We start from the raw sequence: 12,162 nt of genomic DNA, 5'->3' as shown, positions 1-12,162 counted from the left end.
AAAAGGACGCTGGCTAGAGCCCTGATTCTGACACATCCATTACATGTAGGACACACCGATTCATTTTTTTTTTTTTTTAAATTTTTTTATTGATTTTCAAAGAAACGAAACACATACAAACACATGCATGGCACGTAAATCGTAAACAGAAAGAGACATGTGTGAACCTATAAAACTGATAAGTAAAACACAGTGAACTTAATAAGAAATGAAGTTCAAGAAATTATACCCCAATTACCGTTGCAGTAGTACATGAGACATAACAAATTATATATAACCAATCAATTTACCCCATTTACCAATATGTTTTTTAGTTTTGTTTAGTCTTCTGGCGATGATATTTTCTAATTTAAAATAATATGACATATATGAAATAAATGATTCTAGGCTAAGACGTCTGTTCCGGTATTTGAAAATGAAATGTTTACCTAACAAAATAACAAAATTGGACAAAGCTGGAACACGATCACTTATAATACCAAATAACACATTAAACAAAGTAAGATGTAAATAATTCCCAGTGTGCTTAAAATACCAATCCTGTACCTGTATCCAAAATTTTGTAACAATCCTACAATCCCAAAATAAATGAATGTCTGATTCTTCCTCTTCTGTGCAATAACTGCAAAGTGATGTATCTATTACCCCCCACCTGTGCAATATCTTATTGGTAGTTAGAAATTTAAATAGTAATTTGTATTGAAACATGCGTAGTTGGGAATCAATGGTAACTTTATAGGGTAAACTGTATACTATTTTCCATTGTATGGGTGTGTTTAAGTATTCCCCCCACGAGTATTGGATCCGGTCAGAGATATCCCATAGCCTGGCGTCAGACATGAAAAATGAATACAAATGTTTATTGATATTTGGAAATTGAAGCCAGTTTATGTTTCTACACGCCGGAACACAAACCCTTAACTCTGGTGACACCTGTCGTAGTAAATGTTTCCAATTGCTAGGAATTGCTGATATGATTTGATTATACTTAAACTCTGCACAGGTGTCTCCAAATTTTAATAGTAAGTCTTGGAAAGTTAAAAGCTTATTTTGTGAGTCTAAAATATCATTTACAAAGATTACCCCCCTGTTGTATAGTGACATCAAAAAGCATGGTTTTCCGGATATGCGAATGTGTGAATTTAGGCAGATAGGCTGTTGTTTCACTTCCTGTGCAGTCTCTGGAGGGCGTAGTTGAAACTTTAGCCACGCCTGTATGACATGCCTAAAGAATTGACTGATTTGTGCCTTTTCTTTCATAACTATTTCGAAATCACGAAGTGTGAGTTGCGAAAAGGGAAATACATTAGTTGTAAATAAAACACTTGAGCAAAGTAGCAGTTTAGAGCAGAACCATTTATCATTATGGTACAATTTGGGCACCCAAGAAGCCTTCAGGGTAAGATCAACAGCCTGCAAGTTCCTAAGTTTGAGACCGCCATATTCGTAGAGATTATAAACTGTTTTTCTTTTCACTCGTTCTGGTCCACCACTCCACAGAAACTTAAATATTTTTTTCTCAAACCTCTCGAAGAAAGAGGGAGGTGGAGAAGGAAGGGATTGAAACAAGAAGATAAATTGCGACACTATCAGGGAATTAATTAGAGTAACCTTACCTAGAAGAGAAAGTAGTTTTCCTTTCCAGGGATTTAAAAGCTTATCTATCTTTGATTCTTTTCGGTCAAAATTCAAAGCAACAATATCTGATAGATACTTGGGGATATGGATTCCTAAAATGTCTACAGGGCCATCTGTCCACTGTAATGGTAGTAAGCAAGGAATAAAGAAGTTGGTGTCTCTTAACGAACCTATTCGTACTATCATACACTTATCAAAATTTGGCACTAAACCTGACAATGTTGAGAACACTTCTATGTCTTTTACCAAGGCATACAGGGTACCAAGCTTTGGAACCAGGGGAAAATTGGAATCGTCGGCAAATTGTAAAAGTTTTGTTTCAAGACCATATGTTGTTAAACCCTGAATTTCAATATTACTCCTAATTTTCATAGCTAGTAACTCCACACCTAAGACAAATAGGTAAGGCGAAATGGGACATCCTTGTCGGACTCCACGGTTAAGGGCAAACGAGTCGGAAATATAACCATTATTGATGATTTTGCTAAAAGTGTCTTTATACAGAACTTTTATCCATGTAATAAATGAATCACCAAAACCGAAATACTTCAAAACCTTAAAAATGAAATCATGTCGAATTTTATCGAAAGCTTTTTCAAAATCTGCACAAAATATCAAACCCGGCATTTCATTTCGGTCATAGTATTCTATGATTTCTAAAAGTCTCCGTATAGTGTCACTAATGGATCGCCCTTTCATAAAGCCAGTCTGATCATACGAAACAAGAGATGAGATAACATTCTTCATTCGGAGGGCCAAACATTTAGACAGTATACGGTTATCACAATTTAATAAGGTCACCGGGCGCCAGTTTTTTATATGCGAAGGTTCTTTGTGGAATCCTGTTTAAGTAATAACGTGATGAGTCCAGTTTTCTGTGTGTCTGATAAACAACCAACCTGAAACGAATGGTTAAAGGAAGCCAACAGTGGTTGTTTTAAACTTTGAAAAAAGACCCTATAAAATTCTATGGGAAGGCCATCTAAACCGGGTGACTTACCAACAGAAAATGACTCAATAGCCTTTTTTAGTTCAACTTCTGTAATAAACCCTTCACAGCTATCGCGCTGACTATCAAATAAACTTACTGGTGGAGGTTGCGGAAAGAAAGGCAAAAAGACATCGCTGTCTAGAGACATAGGGGGGTCTTTGAAAGTGTACAGGTCGGCATAAAATTTTGTTGTCTTAAAATTTCTTCCGGATCAATTACCACTGAACTATCTGGCTTTACAAGTTTTGTCATATTCTTTCTTACATGTCCTCTACCATTTAAATTCATAAAAAAATTCGTACACTTTTCTCCTTGTTCCATCCACTTGGCTCTTTTGTTCATTATCAGATTATTAGATTTTGTTTGATAAACTATTTCCAACTCCTGTTTTTCCTTAATCCTAAGAACCAATCTCTCAACTGAAAGAAGGATTGAAATTTTGACACAGATGCCAGCATAAACTGTATTATTCTGTTGTAACAATAAGTCAGAATAACTCAGATTTGGTTGTTTTGTTTCTCCCCCCACAGCACAAGTGTGAGCGTTACTGGGCCAACCGAGGGGAGGAGAAAACCTTTGGGGACATCACAGTCTCCATGGTAACGCACAGTCCCAGCCTCAATACTTTGGGGATTTTATCATTTCAACTGTGATCATGGTAGAATTTCTGGTCTCTTATACTATAGTCTTGTGAAACTTGCAAGGATCATATTTAGGCTCTGTGGTCTTTTCTTTTGAAAGTTCATCTGTGTTGATTGTGCATTAAAACATGGACCCAAGAGCTTGCACAGTTCGCATGCAAGGCTGGCCTGCACACTCATTCATTCGTTCATTCTTACACAGTTGCATTATGGTGGGGTCTGACTTTCAAATGTCAGCAGTATGAATTAAATGGAGTCTTTGTGATCATGATCAGGAAGAAATGACATTGACTCATTCGTAATTTGACTCAAGCGTAATTTGTAAACCAAATGAATTTTTGTAATGCCTTAATACATGTTTATCTATAAAGTTATATGCTGCCTCTGTCAACAGGGCTAGCCCTTTATAATAGCCACAGAGAGGCTAGTTAATAATACCCCACTTGTGCAATGTATGTGTAGTTCATAATGACAATGTCACATCTGTGCAATAGTTAAGAAGCGACGTATAGAATTGAAATATTGAAAGGCTGATGTATAGCACCACTTTTTTTGTAACCTTGCGCCCTGCAGATCATTGTGTATCTGAATAAGGGGTCGTCCGAGGTGTATTTTTAAACCTTCATCTTGTACTCGTGATTTTAGACGTGTCCTTTTAAAAGTGTTTTCTTGTGAGAAATAAAGATGATGTTGAACAAAAATAATCAGCCCTGTTTAATACACGCTATTAGCTGAACCATTGAAAAGTACAGAACAAATTTTAAAGTTTCTATATCTCTACGATTTTTCAGGAGGATCAGAACAAGATAACTGAAGACTTCCTAAGACGGATCATTGTGGCTAAAAAAGGCTCGGTAAGTCTTGTGTTTACCTTTATCTTATGCTGGAAGGTTCTTCAGTTTGTTATGTAAGAAACAGTCATTGCCATATAAAAAATAGTAAAAGACTTGAGTTGTGGATCAAAGGATTTGAAATTTCGTTTTTTCAAAGAATTCATTTTATCATGATTGTAAGGCGATACAGTTATTGTAGGGGCATCCTCAGTTGATAGCTTTAAAAAGATTGTTAGAGTTACATGTAGATGATATGTTTGCAAAGGATAAATGCACTACAGATACTATCTAAATGTGTTACACTGAAGGACGGTTATTCAGTTGTCCAATGCTACACAATGTGTACTTTAATACTCATCCATGAGCGAATGCCGATGATGATGATACAATACAGATCTAGATACAAAAGCTTGAGTGTGACAGCTAAAGGAGTTTAATTTGATAAACCAATAAAGCATTAATTGATTATTTATTGATTGATTGATTGTTACTCTAGGAAACGCGTCAGCTAGTCCAGTTCCACTACACAACTTGGCCTGACCACGGGGTACCGCTGTCCCCTCGCTCCATCATAGACCTCATCGGGCAGTTCAGACAGGTCCAGCCTATGGATGACAGCCCCATCTGTGTGCACTGCAGGTACGGTAGGGTATGGGTTATCTGTGTGCACTGCAGGTACGGTAGGGTTAGGGTTAAGGTTATCTGACAAGAGTGTGCACTGCAGGTACGGTAGGGTTAGGGTTATCTGTGTGCACTGCAGGTACGGTAGGGTTAGGGTTAAGGTTATCTGACAAGAGTGTGCACTGCAGGTACGGTAGGGTTAAGGTTATCTGTGTGCACTACAGGTACGGTAGGGTTAGGGTTATCTGTGTGCACTACAGGTACGGTAGGGTTAGGGTTATCTGTGTGCACTGCAGGTACGGTAGGGTTAGGGTTATCTGTGTGCACTGCAGGTTCGGTAGGGTTAGGGTTAAGGTAAGCTGTCCCCTCGCTCCATCATAGACCTCATCGGGCAGTTCAGACAGGTCCAACCTACAGACGACAACCCGATCTGTGTGCACTGCAGGTACGGAGAATTCTGCAAAATGCATTTCAGTATAATAATTGTATAAATGGGTTGCAGAATTCTGCATGTAGTTGGGAGAATGTGCAGTTAGCAGCCAAGTGCAGAATTCTGTACAAAATTCTGCAGCCAAATGCAGACTTCTGTAGCCAAATGCAGTGTTCTGTAAAGAATTCTGCAGACAAAATTAAAGCAGAAATCTGCAGCCAAATGCAGAATTCTGCAGAAGTTGGCTAATCCTTGGGGTCATCAGTGGCTTTTAAGTCAGACCTTAACCTCTTTTTTTACCTACCGGATGTGATATCAAGTCATTACTGAAGATTAAGATTGCTCAACAGTGGAATATAGTCCCAAAATTAAACTGGAGGGTGTTAAACACATTCTTATCTTGTTCATTTCAGTGCTGGCTGTGGGAGAACTGGAACCATCTGTGCCATAGACTACACCTGGAGCCTCATCAAGAAAGGGGTAAGGACAGTCGATTAGATCATGTGAGAAGGGAAGGGTTACTCCTGGAAGGGAGCATGGAAATATGGAAATGACAGGTTATGGTGTCACACTTTTTTTGCCAGCCAATTCTGCAGCAAAGGAGACACAGAGAGGGAAAGAAACTTGTACCTATGAGTTTGTGATATTCATTTGTACTTTTTTTGTGCCCTTCAGCAATTCAAAGACCTGAGTATGTATGAGCTGGTGACGGACATGCGACGACAGAGACCGGCCATCGTACAGACTAAGGTAGGTGCTGATGATCAATCATGATAACATTAGGCACTGGGATACTTTTTGTATTATGATTATTCATGCTATTCATTCACAGGTAGATGTGGTCAGAACTGACTGATGAAGGCCATAGAGGGAGCTACAAATGTACCAGGCTGTGATGTCCAAACCAGTAATTTTGATTTTGAACCGTTACATTGACAGTTGGGCAACTCCTCTCTATATCTTGTATAGAATTATTGGTTGGGTTGTAAAGCACGCACAGCCAGGGCTTTTCAATTTGCCTGTGGCTATAACAAAGGGCTTGCCCTGCTGACAAAAACAGACAACTGCTCCCTTTATAAATGAAGAAGAGGAGAGAGAGATGTAAATGGTTGTATTGATAATACCTCCAAAGTCTTGATACATAAAAGACACAATAAAAGAGAGAGACCAACTTCCCGTACAGTACATGTCAGTCTCTACCAACAGTTATTAATTTTCCTGCACTTCTGTGGATAATCAGTAGGAGGTGCTGTTGCTACACTGATATATCACACTGCAAGGCATTTGTGATAAAAGGCTTGAGTCAGTTTGATCTGATGCCAGACATTATTCAGTCCGGTGTACAAAATTACAATGTAGTCATACACCCATTCGGTCTATCTAAATTAAACTAAATTTAATGCAAAATGCTGCTACAGAATCGAGAAGGTTTAATACTATTTAAATGTTTACAATGGACAGAAACCAATATATTTTGCACTTCTATGGATAATCAGCAGGAGGTGCTGTTACTACAGTGACATTGCACTGCCAGCAATAGAAATAAAGTAGGAATCCATTAGTGACTTTTCATAGCTATATAATAGGTTGATGCCAGACATATTTTAATCTTACAAAAGTACAAGAGTCACATAGCTGAAATATATATTACATGTGGTACCAACTTGAAGGAAGAGTGATTATTTGAGTGTCTCTGAGTATATATCTTGTAGTTGTGTTATGCCATGAGGAGGCTTACCGGGTTTGCAATAGAAACAAATGAGTAACATTAACTTATGTACTGCCATTCTCAGGAGCAGTACGAGTTAGTGAACAGAGCGGTGCTGGAACTGGTGGAGGACAGTCTGAAGCGGATGCACAACTATGAGAACTTCCCCTTCAACAACGGACAGGTACATGATTTGTACAATTGACACTCACTCACTCAAACTCACTCACTCACTCACTCACTCTCACTCACTCACTCACTCACTCACTCACTCTCACTCACTCACTCACTCACTCACTCACTCACTCACTCACTCACTCACTCACTCTCACTCACTCACTCACACTCACTCACTCACTCACTCTCACTAACTCACACTCACTCACTCACTCACTCACACTCTCACTCACTCACTCACTAACTAACTCACACTCACTCACACACTCACTAACTCACACTCACTCACTCACTCACTCACTCTCACTCACTCACTCACTAACTCACACTCACTCACTCACTCACTCAAACTCACTACCTCAGTATCTGGTTTAATGTCTGTTATTCAACGTCAGGCATGGGTTAGAGAACTAATCCCTGGATAGGATAGGTGTAACAACGATCAAGTCCATGGAATTGTTGTGGCCTTATTTTGCCTTAAAACATCATAGCTATAATTTTGTATTAAAATCATTAATGATTTTACCCACCATTAATTATGATTACAACATTAACCCTGATGGGAGACATCACACATTCCGTCTTGTATCAGCCAAACAAAGGGTACATTTTACATGTTTTTTGTATGTCACCGGATGGCATAACCCCAACGGTGCCGTATAACCCCATACGCGGTATAACCCCATATGTCGACTGCCTACCTACCTTACATTTTTTTGTTCCTAATAATAATAATATGTTGTAACCATGCTTTTACCCACCATCTTTAACAAGGTGTTGTACTCCATCTCCAGGCCTCTCTGACCAGCGACTATGAGGTAGTAGCCCTTCTGGATGAAGGTAGGTGATGCCATTTTTTGTAGAGCTGTAAGTATCTCTCAGTCAGATACTTGTGTCAATGTAAATAGCTACTAGGTGTAAAAGACCACCAAAATGTGATTATGTTGGCTACAATGGTCCTTATGTACATTGTGTTGTACAGTTGGTACAGTTGGTGAGGGGTCTGTGTGGGGCAACGGCTAGAGCGTTGGAATCAGAATCAGTATATAGGTCCCGAGTTCGATACTCGCCATGCCCCTGCCTCCATGACAGTGGAGTGACTCCCACCAAGCCTCATGGCTAGTCTGTCTAAAGGTGCCAAAAACACCTACAGATTTGGTGCTGCCAGTGTGTCAACATCTGCACACTTGCCACTAAGACCCGTGAATTTTTTTTTTTATGTACAGTTGGTCACTTGAAAAATCATTATGTTTTAATTGAATTTAAGTGTGATTTTCAAAGGATCAACTAATTTGATAACCAACCTGCAACTTTCTTGTATTTTCAGACTCCTACCCAGAAGAGCCTCCACCCAAGCCCACTAGAAGAAGACCAGAGGTGCCGGCCAGACCGCCCCTCCATCCCCCCAAGCCCCAGTCTCCTGCCTACGTCAACTCCCCCCAGCCTCCCAACCTCCTCGACACAGACTATGCAAACGTGGACCACACCGCACCACGGAAACCGGTCCTCAAAGCCAAACCTCCCATCCTGACTAAACCCAACACCAGCGCGCCGGGTGCTGCGTACGAAAACGTTGTTCTCCCCGCCAAGAGCCCAAGTTCTGGTGCGACGCAGTACGAAAACGTAAATCTGGCAGACCCCAGCTCAAATTCCAGCGGGAATTCCGGAATCGCAAGCCGATCCGACGAGTCGACGCAACCCCAGACCGCACCTCGCAGGCCAGTCGTTCCAGCGAAACCCGCCTCTGAGGCAAGCGCCGACAATCCGTACGAAGATATAGACTACACAAAGGGGGATCCCTCGGAAAAGGAGGGAGCGAGAGAGACAGATGAGGATGAGAAGTCAAGGGGAAAGCAGCACCCACACCTTCCCAGGTTTGCACACCTGGAGAAAATCCGTTTGCAGCAGCAGCTTCAGAGTTTCCAGGCCGAAGGCGACGCCAAGGCCGAAGACGACGCCAAGGTTGAAGAAGACGAGAAACATTCCAAACTTCCGTTCAAGAGACTCAACTTTCCGTTCGGTCGTAACAAAAAGGAGGAGGGTAGCAGTAGCGAGTCTTCCAAACCTACAGGAGGAGTGAGTGTGTTTCCTAGCACAGCGGCCAGCGGTAGCTCAACCAATAGCAATAGTTCTAACACAGTGGCGCCACCAAGGGTTGGACGAAAGGGGCTTCCGGTTGGAGGGATAAGTGTTCTTCCAACCGGCTCTGCATTGAAGCCCAAAGACAGTCCGCCAACCAGGCCAAAACATGGGAAATCACCAACGGACGGGCTCGCGGCAGTTATGAAGGGGGTCTTCCTACCACACACAAAAGCGACCGAAACAATCACCGACCCCGACGCAAAGCAGGACGATTCCTTAGAACACCCGCAGAAGCCTGCTGTGCCAGTAGACAGGCGTCCCATGCTACCTCCCCCGAGACCCAACCCCCCCAGAACTGTCGCCGATACGGACCTCTACTCTGAGGTGAAAGACGTTGACCTTTATGCAGACGTCAAGGACACCCACGATCTTAACAGAAGTAGCAGCCAATCTAACGACCTTGCCGAGTATACCACACCGTACGACCTTCAGTCTGGCGCTGCCTCCACGGATACGACGGGGGACGGCCCACAAGTGTACTCGGAGGTGAAACCAAAGAACCGACAGGTCAACGGCAGTGGGAATTTTGGAGACTACACGGAGGTTAATATGGAGGATGAGGTTTTCGCGAACAGCCCCAGGGGTCGGATGGAGATCAAGAACACGTTCGAGGACGACGGAACCTACGCCACAGTCGACGTAAGACAGTTCAGAGCCTCGCACAGCCAGAGGTCAAGCACGTGCAGTTTGGTAGGGATCGAGCCTTATTTTGAGCTTCATTGAAAAAATAATCTGAATTGAAATAAGTAAAATGTGTACTTACCTTGGGGCATGTTAAATTGATAAAAAACAATTATTGTGTTTTGCCAATTATTAAAAGTTTATCCAATACAGCAGTGGATAATTTTGTGTGGCCATATGTATATATATGACACATTAGTAACTGTAGAAACTGTTCTGCGGCTGGTGGGGGATGGGGCAGGTATTCTGTGACCTTGAAGTCAGACCTATGACCTTCAGTTGAGATTTATGGAACATTTTGTAGTGAACATCCAAGTTTCGTTGTGCATGTGCCTTAGTTGATTATTATTGGTTGAATGATTGATTGACATTTCACAGGGTGGAGACGATGATATGGGCAGTGATGATGACTCTGCGCCTCCCCTTCCGACCCGCACCAAGGAGTCATACGAGTATGGGGAAGGTGACCTTGAAATCTTGTTTTCAGAATCTCTTTATAATTGTTCTATTTTGTCAAATATCAGGACTGGTGGCAAAATTAGAAGTTGATCACTAGTTTGTAAATTGCTAATTATAATGTAAATGTTGTTTTCTTACACCATTAGATTAGCTATAAGTTGTAATTACTTACTAACTGTATGTTAGCTAAAGGGACGAAGTGTTGTCCATTTTGCCAAGTATTAATATTCAATGTCATGCTTGGACCAGGTATTGAAAATGTCTTCTATTAGCAACTGCTAATACATGGTGTACATGCTGACGGAATATATTAAATTTAGCATTTTGATAGACTGCCATGGCTGTAGGTAAATATCATTTGCTGTTTTCAAGCGCAACGAAATTCTATAGATGTACATGTACAAACTTTAGGTAAGGAAGATATCTGTTTTAAAATTATTGTTGTACAGACTATCTCATAATGGCCAGTGAGAGGTAAACCGTAAAGACTAGTTGTGTCAAACTCACTGTGTTGATTGTGCCTAGACTGATCCATTCTTTATTCCCCCCCCCCCCTCCCACAGAGGACATGGACCGAATCTCCACCCATTCCTCTGACAAGTCTGACTCCCTTCCCAGGGACACAGCGACCCCCGCCTCAAGGTCAGGACAGAAGGCTTGACCTTGAACATTCAAACTTCCTCCTGCTTACATTTTCTGTCTTGTTAAACAGGGTTAAACAGTCTTGAACATCCTATCTGTAAAACTACACAATGTATTACATGTATGTTCTTTTAAATCTTTGTATCATCTCATCAATTTTTGTTTTCTCTGATTTTCATTTTTCTGGTCTTTTTGTTCTTATAGTTTCTCATGCATCAGTAATCATCAACATGGCAGCATGTAGAAATTGTCCTCTCATTTTCATTACTTGTTCTTTTCTTTCTCTTCTCTTCCCTCTATTTTCTCACAGTCCTTCTCCCCGCTCCAACTTCCCCTCCCTCATGAACCTGCTCCCCCTGCTGTTTGTAGTGGTACAGGCCGCCCTGGTGTATCTGATTCTGTCCTTCTCCTTAAACTGAAGTGCGGACTGTGGCAGAAAGGTCTCTCACAGTAGTTTCTTAATCTCTCTGTATTAAGGTCTCTCAGTTCCTTAACTCTCTTTATATTCCATCTATCTTGAAGTGCCAAAAAAATGTAGGAATTTGTCCTTTTTCTGAAATCATCTGTTAATCAATTGTCTACTGTGTGTATGTCACTAGACTGCGCCAAATTGCACATACTTTGCAAATTTGTGCCAATTTTTTCTTACAGTCACACTGATACATGATATGGGTAAAAATATAAACAAAATGGTTGTGCCTAAAATTGTCTCAATTTGTGCCACTTTCCAGATGCCTGGCACTATTGCCTACAGTCCATTGACATATAGGCTTTAGTGACCCCACTGAATATTGTGTGCATTAATTGGTGCAGAATTTTGATTCATTTTTTTTCTTTAAGTTCAATTTTGACGAAATGTTTTCTATCAAACAGGCCTGGGACAACTTTTCATTTTTGCATTAAATGATAATGTCATTCTTAAAATCAAGATCATGTGGCCTTGGGACAGAACTAGAAGTTTTAATAGAAGATTGCAAAATTGACAACCAGTAATAACTGCTAAGCCTTGAGGATGTGCATGTGGGTCTCCAGTCAACCCAAAAGGCTACATATTAGGGTTGGATCTGACTACGTAGTGTTTGATGATTTTTCAGTGCACGGAAGATGAAGATGAAGAACTTCTTACACAAGGGGAAGAACATCTTAAAGATCAACCAGAGCGCAGGTTTGACAGAGCAGGAGAAGAAGGAACTGCAAGG

At 41.0% G+C, this 12,162-nt stretch overlaps 1 protein-coding gene across 1 annotated transcript in view; it reads left to right on the top strand.

The window, feature by feature from the left end:
• LOC118416388 (tyrosine-protein phosphatase non-receptor type 12-like) overlaps window positions 1–12,162 on the top strand; it is a 30,824-nt gene that overhangs the window by 15,152 nt on the left and 3,510 nt on the right. Inside the window, exons 6-16 of the mRNA XM_035821484.1 lie at window positions 3,160–3,228; window positions 4,062–4,124; window positions 4,600–4,742; window positions 5,568–5,634; window positions 5,830–5,904; window positions 6,948–7,046; window positions 7,834–7,879; window positions 8,367–9,871; window positions 10,241–10,325; window positions 10,885–10,963; window positions 12,058–12,161. Coding sequence (XP_035677377.1) covers window positions 3,160–3,228; window positions 4,062–4,124; window positions 4,600–4,742; window positions 5,568–5,634; window positions 5,830–5,904; window positions 6,948–7,046; window positions 7,834–7,879; window positions 8,367–9,871; window positions 10,241–10,325; window positions 10,885–10,963; window positions 12,058–12,161 — 2,335 coding nt within the window. The remainder of the gene's footprint in view (window positions 1–3,159; window positions 3,229–4,061; window positions 4,125–4,599; window positions 4,743–5,567; window positions 5,635–5,829; window positions 5,905–6,947; window positions 7,047–7,833; window positions 7,880–8,366; window positions 9,872–10,240; window positions 10,326–10,884; window positions 10,964–12,057; window position 12,162) is intronic.

This window comes from Branchiostoma floridae, chromosome 5 (genome assembly GCF_000003815.2).
Source record: "Branchiostoma floridae strain S238N-H82 chromosome 5, Bfl_VNyyK, whole genome shotgun sequence".
NCBI classification, from domain to species: Eukaryota; Metazoa; Chordata; class Leptocardii; order Amphioxiformes; family Branchiostomatidae; genus Branchiostoma; species Branchiostoma floridae.
The sequence above is the reverse complement of the archived record's forward strand: the minus strand, read 5'-3'. Positions and strand labels throughout refer to the sequence as shown.